We start from the raw sequence: 18,180 nt of genomic DNA on the forward strand, positions 1-18,180 counted from the left end.
CACCTGCATGACGAGTCACAGATTTCTCACTCTTCCTCACCCAGACAGGGGTCAGCGTACTTAGAATGGATTACATCAGAGCAAACACTCCATTACTCGTCGGGGGAGGATGACGAGAGAAGAAAGGAGTAAAGAAGTAGGCAAGGGAAAAACAGGAGAGGTGAGTTTGCAGACACACCCCCTCCCCAAGGTCAGCTCCATGTGTCCACTTCTCCCTTATAAGATGCCCTGAGGGCTCCCTCGGGAGTCGTCACTCATAACTCATTGGTTGGTACCTGCCTGTGTTCACACATGTTCACATTCAGCGTTATTCACACCCAACAGCCAAGAGGCGGAAGAAACCCAAGTGTCCATTGGCTGATGAACGGATAAGCAAAACGGGGTGTATACACACACAGTGGAGTATTATTTGGCATTAAAAAGGAAGGAAATTCTGACACTTGCTATAACGTGGATGAACCCTGGGCACATTATGCTAAGTGAAATATGCCAGTCACAAAAAGACAATTACTGTATGGTTCCACTTACATGGGGTATCTTAGGTAGTCAAATTCATAGAAACAGAAAGTAGAATGGTGGTTACCAGAGCTGGGGGGAGGGGAAAAGGCTTAAGGGATACAGTTTCAGGTCTACAAGATGAAAAGATTCTGGAGATCTGCTTCACAACAACATGAATATACTTAACACTACTGAACTGTATACTTAAAAATGGCCAAGGTGGCAAATTTTATGTTACGTATTTTTTACCACAATTAAAAAACAGAAAAAGCTTATTGGATGGGTGAACGAACCAACACCTCTGAACCCAACATAGCCGAAGTCACCAGGGTGGCCCTCCAAGCCCCTGAAAAGCCAGGGCAGGAAAATACAGCCAGGTTCAGGGGTGAGGGGGGGAGGTAGGCCCAAGGCCTGTAAAATCTACAGATGGGCTCCCAGTTCCTAGAACAGCACTACAGCCAAGGTAATCATTTTGTTCTCCTGGTAAGCTAGTTCTCCAGAACTCGAGCTCTTTGCAGGCAGGAATCATAGCTGTTTGGGATCTGTATTTCTGCAGAAACCAGCAGGTGCCGGATTATAAACACTCCGGGCACAGAGACACACACGAAGTATTGCTGAGTCAGTAAGTGAATATGTGAACAAGAACATGAGTGAGCAAGGAAATGAGTGAGCGGGTGAGCAGTGTGTTTGGGAAGGCAAAAAAAGAAGGGGATATTGGTCACTGGAGGTGTTAACTTCTCACAACAGACCTGCAATGTTCCAGAAGGGAGGGGACCGGTTACTGACCTCTCATTGTAGAACTGCAGGGTGTTCTCGCTATACAGCGGCCCTGCCAGCTGGCGGATCATCTGCAGCGACTTCTCGCGCTCATCCAGCCCCAGCATCCGCACATGGGCGACAAGCCAAGCCACAGCACATACTGCAAGGCTGCAGACCTTGCCCTTGATGTTATCTGTAATTTTCTGGGGGAGGGGAAAAGGGTGACTGGGGCCACTATCTCCCCATCCCTGGCCATCACTTCCCCCGGCCTCTGTGGGCAGCTAAGTGCAGCAAGTGAGTCCTGGGCCACATTCCACACCTCTTTTCTCCACAAGTTTGATTTTCCTAAAGTTACCTGGCTGGGAGGGAGTGTCTAAGACTACAATTACAAGGAAGATTAATATCCAAACATGAGCTCCTGAATTAAGGGTCTTCTTGTTCTTACAAAATAGAAGAAGCTATCAAAGATGGGCTCTGTGTCTCAGGGAAGAGAGAAGGCTGCTGGAAAGGTGGGGCTACCTGGATGGACTCGAAGGCCAGTACCCCATTCTCCCAGGCATTGAGGATTTCCAAGATGGCCGCTGAAATGCTGAGACAGGCTTCGTGCCACTTCATCTGCCTAAAAGGGGGTGATGGTGGGAGAAGAATCACCACAGGGCAGCATGGGAGGGTATAAGGGAGAGGGTCCGGGCCCTGCCCCCACCGCCACCCTTGCAGTGGGCACCCAGGCCACTGACACCAGCTTCATCTCCGAGGAGTTGTTGAGTAGGGCCACCAGGGACTCCACTTTGGTGGAATCGGGCCGGAAGCAGGGGTGGTCAGGATTCAGGATTTTGCCCTCCTCAGGCATGCAGGTCTGCATCCAGGTCTCAAAGAAGGGCACCTCTGCTCCAGCGCTTGACTCGGACAGAATCACCTGGGAAAGGAAAGGAGAGTCACCAGCCGAGTGAGGAGGGTGCTGCACCCTATACTTCAGTTTCCTCCCCACTGCTTCTCCCTTCTAGGCCTGAGGAATTGGAATTGGAAACAAACTGGTCTAAGGGAGAAAGATGGGGGCTATGCTGCCACCTAGTGGCAGGTGTGAATATGGCACTGAAGAATTCCAGATGCCACCAAGGGAATATCTATTGACTTTTTCCCAGTGGGTGGGTGGGTGCCTAATTTCTGCAGCCAGCAGAACTAACTGGCTTGGGAGACTGACAGGGGCCAGGGGATAGGGTGAGGTGAAGCGGGGGAGAGTTACTGGTTGTTTCCTTCCCCTCTGTCCCAGGCAATTGATGCCCCCGATCCTGAGTGCTCTCCTCTCACTCACCTCTGAGCCATAGGTCTGGGCCACGTGGCACAGCATGAGGAAGGAGATGTCAAAGAGCAAGGCTCGAACTGAGGCTGCTTTGGCTGTGAAGGATAAGAAGGCTGATCCCGCAGCCTAGGGCAGGGGCCTAAAGCCCTTGCCTGGGCCGGGAGGGGATCAGGATTTGCCTCAAGGAAGGTCAGGGACCAAGCGGCTCCTTCAAAGCTCTGAGGCTCAGAATCCTTTTCTTGAGTCTCAACTGGGACATCATCCCTTCCTTGGGATCAAAGACTCCCGACACCTTCCTTCCCCCTAATACCCAACCAAATCGTTAAAAGGGAGGGCAAGAGACAAAGAGGTGGTTTTGGAAGAATCCTCTTCCCAGCATTAGCCTCTTTGAAGGCTCCCCCAAAGCTTCAGTGAGTCATCGCTCACAGGAGAAAACAGCCCCCCAGATGAGCAAAGGCATCCTCTTCCCTCCCCTGTTCTCTCCCTCCACACCCCTCATTCAGTGCCAGCCGGGTCTGGGGACACGCAGAGTTCACTTACTGCTTTCTCCACTGCCGTGCGTCGTGAATTCATTCAAACTGTGGAAGGAACGGAGACAGGCTGCATCAATCAGGGCAAGGGCTGAGCAACAGTTGGGGTCAGGGGGCTATCCCTGCTCCGGGAGGCACTTGCTAGAATCTGGATTAGGGGTTAAACTTAAAACGAACATCTGTGCTACAGAAAAAAGAACTCTTTCTATTTTTAAAAGATTTCCAAGGCGTAGAGAACAGCTTACTGAATGGATCAATGTTTTATATACCAAATTCCAGGTCGACCAAAAAAGTCAACAGAATCCGAGAGCTCCTTATTAGTAACACGGAATCCCTCCACACCTACTGTTCAACGCCTTGTCACTTCGTCAAACTCCTCCACCTCACCCTCAGCTGAAGAGAAAACAGCACTTCACATCCAAAGAACCGGCCCTCCCCACAAGGCCTCCAGCGGGGGAGACCCAGACCCCAGGGCCACGCCCCTTCTGCTACCTCCTCCTCACAGATGCCCCCTGGACCCTGGTCAGGGCTCTGTCTTCCTTACTTGATGAACTTCCGGGCGAAGGACTTAAGCTTCCCAGTGGCGGCAGCAGCAGCCAGCAACAAGTCCAGACTCTTCCCGGACAGCATGTGGCCCAGGACCCCCAGCAGCCCCTCTGGAGACTTGGAGTGGTCTGCATCCATCGTCTGGGGACACGACAGGAAATCATGTCCTGAAGAACACTAAAGACCCCCCAAGATACAGCCTAGCCACCATTTCTCTGTCTGCATGTCTCCGTTAAATGGGATACCACGACCTGCAATTTAATCTACATCTTTCAGACTCCAATCTGGGAAAGCACCCCTAAACTCTGCCCTTGCTCTCCATTCCAACCCTCTCAACTAAATTGGGAGGGTGCGCGAGGTCACTGCTGTGAGATGCTCTGCTGTTTCCCCAAGACAACGACATACGTGAAAGCATCTGCCACAAAGCCTGGCTTACAAGTGATGCTCAGGAAAAGTTAGTTTTCAACAGCGCCTTCCCGTGCCTTCTCCCTTTCTCTACTTCCAAGGTAACTAGGCATAAAATCCAGGAGAGAGGTCTGTGGCCTCTGTTTATTTATCTGCAAGTAGAGGGAAAACTGAAAAGAGGGAAAGATGACCCCAGTGGCAAGGGAGGATGCACTCACCTTGAGGATGTTTGTGACAGTGGGCTCGGCCCGGAGGATCAGCCCAGGATTGGGTTGGATATTGGCATTCTCTGATGATTTCAGCTGGGGTACATGTTTCCGGTCTGCTGCACTGTGGCCATAACCAGTTGGCCAAGAGAAGGGGAGAGGAATAGAGATAAGTTCCTGGCATGCTCCCCAGTCCAGCTCCAGAAGCAGAGGCACAGAGATGGTGGGAAGCACCAAAGAACCTTTGGGGTCAGGGTGATGCTCATGAAAGCATATCCAATATTGCAACTGCTTCAATGTGTCATCGGTCATTATATCTATTTTGAAAGTTCATTTAAGATTGAAGGAAGATTTAAGATTTTCACTTTGATCACAAAGGAGGGTGAGAGTTAAAGCACAGCACCCAAGAGGGCAGAACCCTGGTGTGAAGAAATCAGCGTCTCCTGTCCCTGGTCACCCCAGGCATGGCCCCAGTCACCTGCAACCCAGGCAGGGGGGCAAAAGGCACCCAGCAGCCCAATGCGGACATGAGAGAAGGAGGTCAAGGGGTCCCTGGGCCAGCCCAAGGGAGCTCACACTTACCGCTTGGCCACAAGGTTGTTCACACTGGCTTCAGACAGGAGGCCCTGCTTGCCACATTCCTGGAGCAGGAAGTCTGTACAGTCGCAGCTGGAAGGGAAAAAGATGACGAGGGGACTGGGCATCCAGCAGAGGTTACTGAGGGGTGGGAACAATGAGTCCCTACCTGGGAGCCTCCCTCCCAAGCATGAAGAACATTTTGAGCGCCTGAGGGAAGGTAGCGGGGCTTGCGCACTTGGCAATTACAAGGCTGCTGCCTCCTGCCCCTATCAAAGGGAGTGAACACGGAAGCAGTCCCCGGAGGCTTATCTGGCACAGAAGAGCAGGGGAAGAGCCCAGAACACCTTCCAGGAGAGCGGGGGTGAGCAGGGGAGTCCATACTTGTAGCGCTGGTCAGCTTTGTCCAGCAAGGGTGTGAGCTTCAGCAGGAACTCAAAAGCACAATTGACATCCTCAGTAAAGTCCTACAAAGAGCCAGAAACTGCCCTCTGGCTTCCAGGTCCTCCAGTCCCCCACAGCCTGTGATGCAGGCTCACAAGGACACCCTGCTGGATGTAAAAGCCTACAAGTCGGCCATGCCAACCACCGGCTTCCAATGACTGGACGGGGAGAAGTATGGGTATCGCTGCTCCCTGCATGGCCACCCCGGCCCCCATCACCTCGGGCAATCTTGCCTCCTGAGTGGCCTGGTTGCCTTCTCTCTGGAGACAGGGTGCATGTGCGTGGACACAAGCAGGTGTTCAGGTAAACACATGCTTCCGGCGTCCCGCGGGCATGACGGCACACTACTGCCCAGCTAGGGCCTAAGTGACTCTTTCCTTGCTCGTTTCTCCAGGGTGGAAAAAAGATTCACTTGCTCCCATACCCCGCCATCTCATTTCTTCAACTCACCTTGTCCCCATGAGAATATTTCTTCAACTTCACCAAAACCTGTGGGATCTGGAGGGTGAGGCAGGGGGAAAAACAGGAAGATCAATTTCTCCTCTCTTTCACCCAGAACTAAAGACATCCCCTCTATCCGCCTGCTCTGGGCAGAGACAGGAACACTCCTGCCCTGTAAGTGAAAGCACTCTTAGAGCCAAATCAGAAAGCTGATGGTTACTCGGTGCCTGGTGCCCTCAGCCTGCAGGACACAGGGACCCCTCCCTTCTGCTGGCTCAACAAGGAAATGCCATAAGCAAAGTGGAACCCCTGCTTCAAAGACTGGGACCCACTTCCCTGGCTCCTCTAAGTGCCCTGCACCAATCTGCCTGATGACTGAGCGAAACAGCACCTGTGTGCTAAGAAACGGCAGAGGCCCGCCAAGTGGGCTAAATATAGCCCTGAGACTTTCAGAGGCTAGAATCGATGGGAACTTGTGCTGGGTGACCTGGCAGGCTGGGCATGATGCCAGCGGGGAGAAACACAGGGCAAAGGTCCAGAGTGTTGCCTCTTTTCCTGAGAACCATTCCTAGACTAGCTCTTTGCTGCTCCCATGTCCCAGGTACCTTGAGGAAGGTGAAAGCTGTCCACTTGAGCTCCTCTGTACCCTCAGGAGACTCAATGAGGCCCACGAAGCAAGCTTTCCAGATCTCCAGGACAAAAAGTGGGGTGGGGATATGCTGTGGGAAGATACGAGGGTGAGGCATAAGAGGGTGCCTCACCCCCTTTCATCTCCTGAAGGCCCCTGGAGATCAGGCTGGGTTAGAGACTGCACAGCACAGGCGCATCCCCCACTTTAATGTGAGAACCAGGGAGGTTAGGTGAAATGGCAGAACCACACAGGACTGGGATCTACTTTCCACCACGAATCAAAAGAAACCCTGTTTCTCCTAAGAAGGACCAGAAGAATTCTCCCTCCTGCCCCCAAACGGCCGGCCCACCTTGGGGACAGAGAATTAATCCTGGCCCTCGCACCTGCATGCGTTTCACCATCATTAGCTGTTCCACCAGGGGCTGTGTCTCGCCTGTCAGGTTCATGGTGCCCTCGAGCAGGACCACTGCATGGACTGTGGGGAAGCCAGTCTTGTGCAGCTGCTCGGAGTGCACAGACAGCATTGTGGGGATGCTGAGGGGAACAGAAACATAGGGGACAGTGTTTGGGGAGCTAAGAGTTGGAGAGGAGGTGAGAACGTAGGGGTTAGGGTCAGGTGCCACATCTTCCTACCCACACCCAAGGCCTTGTCTCTCTCCCTTCACCACGACCACCCTGGGAGGCAGGTACCTCCTAATGAGTGTGCCACACTGCTCAGCCTGGCTCCGGAGCTGGGGGTTGCTGAGATTGGCCAGAATCTCCCCAAGCTTCAAGAGAGAATGCTCGATGGCAGTCCAGGAGGCTGGCAGAGAAAAGAAAATGCGGAAACATGATGGGAAACAGAGAGGGAGAGACTGGCCCCAAACTCCACAACTTTGGCACCCCCTGGGCCCACAAAACCACGCAGGAAGGCTTCCTCTGAGGATGCTACGGAGGCAGGGGGCCTGAGGGCAGCATGCACCTGTCTAGAAGGGGGGTGAGCACCAACGGTGAAGCCCCTAGAAACTATTCTCAGAAGCCTGACTTCTAGGGGATGCACACAGCTGACTTTAGAGACTAGGCACAGCTTAACACAGGCAGTGGCAGAGAGAGGCAGACACGGGTTGGAGTCCGTGGCTGGAACAGGCAGGGAGGCCACAAATCACATCAGGAGTGGGCGAGCCTTGCAAGTGGCCAACACACTCCACCCCAATCAAGCTGGGCTCCTAAACAGCCTTCCGCATTCACCCACTCCCTGTCCGGGACTTTGCTCTAATGCTCTCCCCTTCTGAAATGCCCTCCTACTCATACTCACCTCACTAACTCTCACTAAGCTTCAAGACTCTGTTCAAGCCCCAGCTCCTTTAGCAACTTACCCAACTGGTCCAACCCACTCATCTCTCCTCCTACATGCCTGCACTCATGGTCTACCCTGCATTATTTATCACTTAAGTATAAGTCACTTATCCTAGTTACAATTCCAGAGGGTCGAATGATAAATAATGGCACCAACTAGCCCATGAACCTCCACGTAGCATAGGGAAAAAAATACAAAAAGACCTGAGATCCATTAAAATTAAGTTAAATATTCATTCCTTTTTCAGCCCATAAACCATTTGTCAAGTGCTCAAGATAGGTAAGAAATTGTCAACATAGCCCATTTTTACATAGTGATCATCTTTCTGGACTTTTCACAGGCAATAAAACATATTTTGAGAAGTAATAAATATATACTAATCCTATAACAAGTTCTCCAACCAGGTCCTGAAGACCTGGGTGGAACCCATGCTAGCATTCCCCTTACTGGAGAACAAAAGCTCCTTACACGGTCCTAAGCCACAGCAAGACTGCCTTCGGGTCCCAGGTCCAGAACTATCAGTCACCCTCCCACCAGGTGATCTGTCTGTTCTCAGGCTCTGGGGTTCCAATAATTCACATCTGCACTTGAGTCAAGAGGTGGATGGCACGACAGGCCTGACAGCAGACAGGTACCATGTTTAAAGGGACATTTTAGGCAACACTCAAACACAAGAGCCATTTGCTTTCAAATGATGAGTAACACAGAGACAAACACAAGGATGGATGGTGTGCTCGTCTTGTCCTCTAATTTTTTCCACGTATATCACGTGCCAGTCTTGCTTCCCACTAGCATGTATGCTTGTTGAGGGCAGGGACCCTGCCACATGCTCCTTCGTTAGCCCCCCGCCCCCCGCCCCCAGCACCTGGCACAGTGCTGGGCATACAATAATGCTCAGTAAATACCTGTTGGTTGATTGGCTCGGGTGCCACCCTGCCCAAGTCCCTGGGATGTATGCAATGCTTATAGGGAGAAAAAAAAGGAAGTGGGATGATTTCAGATCCTCCTGGAAAGAAGTGGGATGGCATCCTGCCTCTCCCCTCTCAATTAAAGAACCGGCTATGGGAGCAGCAGCAGGTGGGGCTCAGGGGAACCAGGGGACATACAGGCCTCCTCTAGTTTGGCGATGTGGAGCAGGGCCCGATTCTTGGTGCTGCTGAGGGTCTTCTCCAGGCGCTGCAGGCACATGGCAAGCTGCTTCTCCCCAGTGGCTGGACTGCCGGCCTCCAGCCCCTCCCGGAGCCGCTCTGCAGAGGCTGCAGTGCAGCGCAGCAGCCAGTGGAGGGCGCTGAGAAGGGCCCGGCAGAGCCCGATGCACTCCTCCGCTTTACCATGACAGCTACGGAAAAGGATGCAAAATCTGTCTCTGCTCCAAAGGCTGAAATAGGATCCTCACCAATGTTTCCCAGAGTGCCAGGCACTGCCCTACTAGGGAAGAGAGTTGGGAAGCTAGCAAAGTCCTGGGACAGACGGCCCCGTCAGCTTCCACTGAACAAGATTTCAAAAGAGCTATTCCAAATAGAGAAGGGGCATTTTTGTCTGAAGGGAATAAGTAGAAAAGGATGGGGATGTCTGGGTGCAGGTGACCAGGTGGAAAGAAAGTGTGGGAACCCAAAGAGTTGGTCTCAGTCTACGTGCTAGGAGCTTCTCCTTCACACTGAGGCAATGCTGGATGGTTGTGAGCCCCTTACCCCTGCCATTACCTCAGTCGGTCACAAAACATGTCCATGATATCCAGCAAGGCCTGGACACACAGCTCCCGGGAAAAGTCATCGAACTGCGGAAAGGACATAGGGACGCTACGTAATGCCCCAGTCAACCAGGTCTCACACCTGAGGCAGATGAACATTCAGGATTCCTGCTCATCTTTCCTCCAACCCTAGGTTTCAGAATCAGCATCCTTCCAACACTGGGAATTGGCTCCTAATGGCCAGCCCCCACTTCCCAGGATCCCCTTCCCTCCAACAGAAGGCATCAGTGCCAGCCAGAGGCATTGGTGCACTGCTGTTCAGCCTCAAAGGTGACATGATCAGAGCAGTCAAGGAGGTGGGGCCCCGTCGTCACTACCATATCTCTGTTCCCCTGCCCTCCACCTGGCTCATGCGTGGCTGTGGTCATACCTTACTGATAGCTGTGAGGACAGAGGAGTACGACACCATCTGGAGGGAAAGAAGAAAGATAAAGTTCAGACAACTAGTATCCCACAGTTGAGAGGAACAAATACTGACACTTCAAGATACTACAGCTCTCCTAAAACCTCAACCTCCTCAAGAGGCCTTCCTCAACCCACTAGAAGAGAAGCAGTAACACTAGGCATTGTCCCCATTCCTGCTTTTATCCAACTCACTGTAAGTGACATCAGCACAAACCCACTGAGAAGATGATTTTGGGGTATTCAAAGGTGTTTCATGTTCACATGCCACTCATTGTCCACTATATACAAGGTTTAACTGACTGCTAGTGGGCAGGAGAATGGACAAGTGAGGTGATGTTACTTTACTCCTACAACCTCTATCAAGAGTGATTTTATTTGGACAAGAACGAGAGACAATTATTTCCTGCAATGAGTAGACAGTACCTGCATTTCGACAAAGGTAGTGAACTTCCTTACATACACTCTTACTCACTCTCTAGGACTTAATCTCTAAGACTCCTCCAGGACACCTCGGACCAGCTCTGACCTCCCACTCAAAGCTGAAATCCTTCCTCTGTGCTCCCAGCCATCCCCTTAGACCCATCACCACACAGTTGGGGCCTGCTGCCCACACAAACCAGGAGGTCCTTGAGGACAACGATGCTTTTACCTAATGCCCACCGTGAACTTGTTCATGTTTGTAGAATGAAGAAGTAAAAAGACAGCCTTAGACCAGCTTTTCCCAAAGTAGCTTCCAAAGCTGCACTGTCCAATAGGGAAGCCATTAGCCACATGTGGCTGTTTAAATTTAGAGTTAAATAAAACTTAAAATTCACTTCCTTAGTCATGCTCGCCACATTTCAAGTACTCAACAGCAATATGTGGCTGGTGGCTACTGTATTGGACAGCACAGATACAGAACAGTTCTCTGATTGTAGAAAGTTCTAGTGGATGAAGTTGTTCCAAAAGTTCCTCAAGATGTCAAGAAATTTTGCACGCGCGCGCACACACACACACACACACAGAGCTTCTGTGTGATATGAATTTGAGAAACCCTGGAATAAACATATGTAAAGAGTATTCTTTAAAGTAAAGGATTTTCAGTAAACAGCTTTCTTTACTGTAGGACTTCTCTGAACCATAATATACTTGCATACAACGAGAATCTCTAAGATGACTAGAGATAAAGTAAGCAATACTTTTCAAACTTATTTGACCAAGGAATCTCATTTAGCTAGTATTTCCAAAATATATTTTGGGAAATTCTACCTGAACAGTGGACTCCCTGAGAACAGAAACAGTGTTCAATTTTTATCTGTTTCTCTAGAGCCTAGTCCGGGGCCTAGCACATAGTAGGTCCTCAGTAAGTTTTCATTGCTTTGGATTAGTGGATTCTAGTAACTAGCATTCTGAAAAAGTTTTACCTTAAATTTCTTCTTCTCCTTCTTTTTTTGCTGAGGAAGATTAGCCCTGAGCTAACATCTGTGCCAATCTTCCTTTATTTTATATAGGGGTCACCGCCACAGCATGGCTGACAAGTAGCCTAGGTCTGCACTCAGGATTCGAACCTGAGAGCCCGGGCTGCTGAAGCAGAGAATGCTGAACTTCACCACTAGGCCATGGCGCCAGCCCCAAAACAAATCTCTATTAGTAAAACCTATTCATCACCATCCTAAAATTGGAGATGTAATTCAAAAGAAATAAATAATTTGTCCTGAATGAAATTAAACCCTAAGGAAAGTCTCTTGTCATATTTCTAAAAACCAATAAAAGCATGATGATAAAATATGAATAATACTATAGAAAATGGTTACAATTGTATACTCAAAATCAGTGGCAAAATACACCAAAATAAAAAAGCAAAATACAGTGACAAAAACTGTCAGGATAATCATCTGCCTCATGGGTTATCTTTTCTATAGGAAGAGAAATATCCAAAGATTTAAGAAGGAAGCCAAGTCAGCTTCAATGACCTTAGTATGGTGAATTGTACATGCAAGGCAATGTCTTCCATGTCTAATTTCTCCATCGTGTGAACAGACTGCTCTCTGTCAAGACATCTTTAACTAGTTCTTGGACAAACGGGAGCAAAACACACAGAGGATTTAAATACACAACGAGTGCTCAGTGCCACTCAGAGCGGGACACACTGTGAAGCCATAGCTGGTGTCTGACAAGTGATCAGAAAGCTGGGAGGCTGCCTGGGCAGGATGACCATAACGTTCCAGGCAAGTGTTATTTATAACTGATGTCCCCATAGCAAGAGTTTGGCAGAGAATGGAACCTTGTTGGATACCAACCTGAAGGGGGAGCTGGATATTCCCGTTAGAAACTGACCCCAAACTACCAGGAGAAAAACCCCCAACTTTGTATGTTCTCAGGGATGCCATTAGTCACAGTGAACTTACGGTTTCCAAATTCAGAATTCCGTTCAGTAAACTTTTGCTAACAGTATCAATAAAGCATTGCTACTCAAGAGACCTAAAAATACTTCCCACATGGTGAACTGTTTTTCACAGCAGGATTTAACCTATTCCAGTCTTAATATATCTATCAACACAGAAGCTCTAAGTTATCACCAGCCTGAGGCTGTTGACCGACTACGCAGCCCAATGCCCACCTGGCTAGCCCAGGCTGACCCTGCAGCTGCTCTCTAATTCCTCTGCTCTTCATATTCAACACCCCCAACTACTCCTAAGTGCCTTCTCCATGCACAGCACTGGAACAAAGAGCCTCTTGACTCTGAAGGAAGAATAAATTACTAATTTTGCATAGCACTTTACAAGTCTTGAAGGTCTTTCAAATACATTTCTCTCTGTTACTTCTCACTGTTACTTTCTCCCTCTTGCCTTTCCCATCAGTGTTTACACACCTCAAGATTCTCCTATTTTTAAAGGAACTTCCCGCAGACCCCACATTTCTAATTAACCACCACCCTCTCTCTCCTGCTCTTTACAGACATAAGAGTTCTCTACACTCTACCTCCCCACCTTCCGTTCGCAGTCCAACCCACTCCAATCACTTCTGTCCTTACCACTCCATGAATCTTCTCATTAAGCTCATCAACAAGCTCCTGTCGTTAAACCCCATGGATATTTGTCAGTTCTGATCTCACTGACCTCTCAGCAGCATCTAACCCCAGGAAATGCTTCCTCATTTTTCAGTCCTCTCCTCCCTTGGCTTTTCTCGATACTACACTCTTGAGCTTTTCTTCTTTCCTCATTAACCCCTTCTTTTCACACTCCTGTGAAGAATTCTTTTCCTACACGTTCCTTAAATGTGATTGGCTCCTCAGGAATTTGGTTTGGCCTGCTTCTTTGCTCACTTTCCATACTCTCTCTGGGTAATCTCATCCATGCCCAGGGCTTCAATTACTATCTGCGGCTGACAACTCCTAAATCAATAGCTCCAGTCTAGACCTCTCCTTTGAGTTCCAGACACGTATGTTCAACTTCCTACTGAGTATCTTCTCTTTAGTACCCGACACAGGCACCTTACACTTAACAAGGCCCAAATCAAACAGGTCATCTCCACCCCTCACCTGCATCCCAACCCTAACAGTCCTACACTACTCCCACGCTCCCTGTCTCCTTACAATCCCATCAGCCATCCAGCCATCCAAACCAGAAACCTAGATATTAGCCTTGATTTCTTCCTCTCCCTCACACCCCTCATGCAGGTATCACTAAATCCTCTCAATGCCACGTCCTAAATTGTTCTGGAATTCATCTTTTTTTTCTGCTGCCACTTCCCATGTTTATGCTAAAATTATCTCTTACTTGAATTACTGCACTCGCCTAAATCAAGGGCTGGAAAACTACAGTTCGCAAGCCAAATGTGGCTCATCACCTTTTTTGTAAATGAAGTTTTATCAGAACACAGGCATGCCCATTTATTTACATTTTGTCTATATCTGCTTTCAAGCTGTAATGACAGCATAGTGGTGACAGAGACCATACGCCTGCAAAGTGAAAAGTATTTACTATCTGGTCTTTTACAGAGAAAATATGCCAGACTTAATGGTCTCTCTACCTCCTGTCTCACCTCCCTCCAACTCATTCTTCACACTACAGCCAGAGTGATCTTTCTCAAATTAATCCACAAGTTCCCCAAATCCACAAAGTCAAGGAAATCCAATCAAAATACAATAGGATCTTTTTAAGGGACTTAACAAATTGATTCTAAAATTTGTCTGGAAAAGGAAATGCCTGAAAACACCCAAGAAATTTTTGAAAAATAAAACAAAGGAAAAACTTGCCTAACCAGATATCAAATATGCTAAAAAGGTATAATAATTAAAACAGTAAAGTATTGGTGTGAGAAAAGACAAAGCTACCAACGAAATATACTAGAATGTCAAGAAATAGCCCTTTGGCTATAAGACAATTTAGGATATGACAAAGAACGACCTATTCAACAAAGGCAGTTGAGCCAACTGTCCATCTATTTGGAAAAATAAATAAATAAACATGGATCTCTTCTTCACACCTCAATAACATCTAAATGGATTAAATAAGATAAATATAAAAAAGAAAAGTGAAGTGCTGGCAGAAATTAGAAAAGAATATATCTTGGTCCTTGGAGCAGGGAAGCCCTCAAGCAAGACAAAAGCCATATAAGGGGAAAAATGGTTAAATCTGACAAGAAAAACATTAAAAATTTCTGCATGCTAATAAAACAAAACCAAAAAGTAAAAAAAAAAAAGTGATGGAAAATTTTAAACATATATAACAGATAAGGATTACAAGATTGATTATGTTAACAGACATTTAAAAATCGGTAAGAATTGGGGGCCAGCCAGAGGCCGAGTGGTTAAGTTCACGCGCTCCACTTCAGCGGCCCAGGGTTTCCCCGGTTGAGATACTGGGCACCGACCAAGGACTGTTCATCAAGCCATGCTGAGGTGGCATCCCACATAGCAGAACTAGAAGGACCTATAACTAGAATATACAGCTATGTGCTCGGGGGGCTTTGGGGAGAAGAATAAAAAAACAAAATCAGTAAGAATTCTTCTTGGGATGATGAAAATGTTCTAAATTGATCGTGGTGATGGTTACACAACTCTGAATACACTCAAAACCAGTGAATTGTATACTTTACATGGGTAAATTGTACAGTATGTGATTCATGTCTCAATAAAGCTGTTACCAAAAAATACAGAAAAAAAAACAAATTTCTTTTTAACATACTTTAACTTTTTTTCCATACAGACAAAAGGCATCCTCATTATATTCTGCAATATTGTCAATATTAAATTGTGACAAATTAGGGGCTGGCCCAGTGGCACAGCAGTTAAATTCACACGTTCTGCTTCGGTGGCCCGGGGTTCGCCAGTTTGGATCCTGGTTACGGACATGGCACCACTTGGCAAGCCATGCTGTGGTAGCCGTCCCACATATAAAGTGGAGGAAGACGGGCACGGATGTTAGCTCAGAGCCAGTCTTCCTTAGCAAAAAGAGGAGGACTGGCAGCTGATGTTAGCTCAGGGCTAATCTTCCTCAAAAAAAAAAAAATAAATAAATAAATAAAATAAATTGTGACAAATTAAAGGTGACTACAGAAAAAAAAAACCCAATGATAGAAAAATAGGCAAATGATATACATAAGTAATTCACAGAAAATATGCAGAAAGCCAATAAAAACATGAAAAAATATGCTCAACACTACAATCGTGGAAATACATATTATAATGTGACGTAATTTTTTGCCTCTCTAGAATTTTTTTTTTTTTGAGAGTTTTGTTTTTTGTTTTTTTCCCTGCTTTCTCTCTCCCAAATCCTCCCTGGTACACAGTTGTGTATCTTAGTTGCAGGTCCTTCTAGTTGTGGCATGTGGGACGCCGCCTCAACGTGGCCTGATAAGTGGTGCTATGTCTGCACCCAGGATCCAAACCAGCGAAACCCTGGGCAACCACACTGGAGCACACGAACTTAACCACTCGGCAATGGGGCTGGCCCCTGGAAAAGAATTTTAAGAGATTCTAGCCACATTGGAAAGGTGTGGGGAAATACTGTCAAACACTATAGAGAAGGTATAAACTGATACACTCCTTTTTGGAGGGCAATTTGTAGGATCTACTAAAATTTAATATGTGGCACTCTTTAAACGAGCAATTCCATTTCTAGGTAATTCCCTATGCCAGGGAAATATTCTCAGATATGCAAAAGGGTAAGTATAAGGATGTTCAGTGAAACATTGATTATAACAGTAAAAATTAAAAACAACCTAAATTACAGTACATATGGAACACTATGCAGCAGCTAAAAAGAATAAAGGAAATGAATATGTCCTAACAAGGAAAGCAGACATAATGCCAGGAGGAAAAAGGAAGTACAAGAACTACATACCAACTGAGGAATACTACTCAGCAATTTAAAAAAAATAATAATAACTTCTGACATACCCCACAACATAGATAAATCTCAAAAACATTTATGTTAAATAAAAGAAGATAGAGGATACAGAAGATATATGATTCCACTTCTATGAAATCCAAATATAGGCAATATTATTCTATCGTCATAGAAAACATTCAGTGGTTGTAGGAGCAGGACTAGAAAGGAGCACCACAGAACTTTCTGAGAGAATGGAAACGTTCTGTATCTCATAGGTATATACAACTGCTAAAACTTATTATCTTAAGATCTATGCATTTTATTGCATGTTAAATGTGTATATATATATATCCTATCACACTATTCCTCCACTTAACATCCTTTAAATGATTACTCGTCACCCTAAAATAAAGTCCAAACTCCTTAGCATCACCCACAGGTCCTTTATGACCTAACCTCTCTCTCTTTCTAAACCAGTGTCCTCCTTGAAGTGCCAGGCCACCAGTTCTCAAAATATGGTCCAAGAACCCCTGAGGTCTGCAAGGTCAAAACTATTTTTAAAATGCGACTAAGATGTTATTTGCCTTTTTCACTCTCATTCTCTCACAACTGTACGTGGAATGTCCCAGAGGCTCCACGACATGTGATGATGATATATAATTAAATGTGTCAACACTTGGAATATCTGTGTAACTCAGTAATGGATATTTTCCAAATGAACAATTCATGATAAAGAGGGGGGCCCGGCCCCGTGGCCAAGCGGTTAAGTTCGCTCGCTCTGCTTTGGCGGCCCAGGGTTTCACCAGTTCGAATCCTGAGCGTGGACATGCCACCGCTCATCAAGCCACGCTGAGACGGTGTCCCACATGCCGCAACTAGAAGGACCCACAACTGAAAATACACAACTATGTACCAAGGGGCTTTGGGAGAAAAAGGAAAAATAAAATCTTTTTAAAAATTAATTTAAAAAAAAGTGTAAGAGGGAGACTAATGGATTTTAGTTTAACGGAGTATAAAAAGTTCATTGATGTGGTTTCACATTACCTGTTGAATTAGCATATCAAAGAATATCATTATCTGAAAAGCTCATTAAAATACTCCTCCCTTTTCAAACTAAATATTTGATGTGTGAGGCCAGATTTCCTTCCTACACTTCAACCAAAATAGCCTATTGCAACAATTGAAGGCAATTGGAGAATTCAGCTGTCTTCTATTAAGCCAGGCATTAAAGAGAGTTGCAAAAACGTAAAACAATGACACTTTCCTAATTGTTTTGTTTTGGAAAATATGGTTTTTATTAAACTGTTATTTATATTAACACATAACGCCTTTGTTACTCTTAAATAAGTTCATAAATATTTTTAAATTTCTCAGTTTTGATTTCTACAATGGTAAATATGGATAAATATACTACATACAAACAAAGGAGTCACAATAATTTTTTTTTTCTTAAAGATTTTATTTTTTCCTTTTTCTCCCCAAAGCCCCCCGGTACATAGTTGTATATTCTTTGTTGTGGGTCCTTCTAGTTGTGGCATGTGGGACGCTGCCTCAGCATGGTTTGATGAGCAGTGACATGTCCGCACCCAGGATTCGAACCAACGAAACACTGGGCCGCCTACAGCGGAGTGCGCACACTTAACCACTCGGCCACGGGGCCAGACCCCAGATCAATTTTTAAGAGTATAAAAGTGTCCTCAGCCCAAAACTGCTGCTCTAGTCATACTCAATTATTTTCAGTTCCTGAACAACAGCGTGCAATTTTGTGTGTGTGTGTGTGTGTGAGAGGAAGATCAGCCCTGAGCTAACATCCCTTGTCAATCTTCCTCTTCTTTGCTTAAGGAAGATTAGCCCTGAGCTAATATCTGTGCCAATCTTCCTCCACTTTGTATGTGGGACAGCTCCACAGCATGGTTGATGAGTAGACTCAGTCTGCACCTGGGATCCGAACCCATGAACCCGGGCTGCTGAAGTGGAGCACACAGAACTTTAATCACTCAGCCCCAGGGCTCGCCCCCACATCATGCAATTTTTGCCTC

The 18,180-nt window shown here is 46.8% G+C and overlaps 1 protein-coding gene and 1 non-coding gene across 10 annotated transcripts in view; both read right to left on the minus strand.

Annotated features, from left to right (window-relative positions):
- MED24 (mediator complex subunit 24) overlaps positions 1-18,180 on the minus strand; it is a 30,787-nt gene that overhangs the window by 4,369 nt on the left and 8,238 nt on the right. For 5 of the 9 annotated variants that reach the window (XM_044744977.2, XM_070483207.1, XM_070483204.1 and 2 more), the window contains exons 4-20: positions 9,793-9,831; positions 9,376-9,449; positions 8,779-9,011; positions 8,578-8,634; positions 7,027-7,138; positions 6,720-6,870; positions 6,311-6,424; positions 5,715-5,762; positions 5,205-5,287; positions 4,827-4,913; positions 4,257-4,368; positions 3,632-3,774; positions 3,098-3,135; positions 2,570-2,652; positions 1,995-2,173; positions 1,777-1,876; positions 1,285-1,460 (exon numbers count right to left, since the gene is read on the minus strand). In XM_044744977.2, coding sequence (XP_044600912.1) covers positions 1,285-1,460; positions 1,777-1,876; positions 1,995-2,173; positions 2,570-2,652; positions 3,098-3,135; positions 3,632-3,774; positions 4,257-4,368; positions 4,827-4,913; positions 5,205-5,287; positions 5,715-5,762; positions 6,311-6,424; positions 6,720-6,870; positions 7,027-7,138; positions 8,578-8,634; positions 8,779-9,011; positions 9,376-9,449; positions 9,793-9,831 — 1,829 coding nt within the window. The remainder of the gene's footprint in view (positions 1-1,284; positions 1,461-1,776; positions 1,877-1,994; positions 2,174-2,569; positions 2,653-3,097; positions 3,136-3,631; positions 3,775-4,256; positions 4,369-4,826; positions 4,914-5,204; positions 5,288-5,714; positions 5,763-6,310; positions 6,425-6,719; positions 6,871-7,026; positions 7,139-8,577; positions 8,635-8,778; positions 9,012-9,375; positions 9,450-9,792; positions 9,832-18,180) is intronic. The other 4 variants (XM_044744979.2, XM_070483210.1, XM_070483208.1 and 1 more) reach the window with 1 other exon arrangement.
- Positions 2,732-2,835, minus strand: LOC123276519 (small nucleolar RNA SNORD124). Its single transcript, XR_006513024.1, has one exon. It is a non-coding gene; the product is annotated as a small nucleolar RNA SNORD124 (small nucleolar RNA).

The sequence above is a fragment of the Equus asinus genome, chromosome 13 (assembly GCF_041296235.1).
Source record: "Equus asinus isolate D_3611 breed Donkey chromosome 13, EquAss-T2T_v2, whole genome shotgun sequence".
Classification (NCBI taxonomy): Eukaryota; Metazoa; Chordata; class Mammalia; order Perissodactyla; family Equidae; genus Equus; species Equus asinus.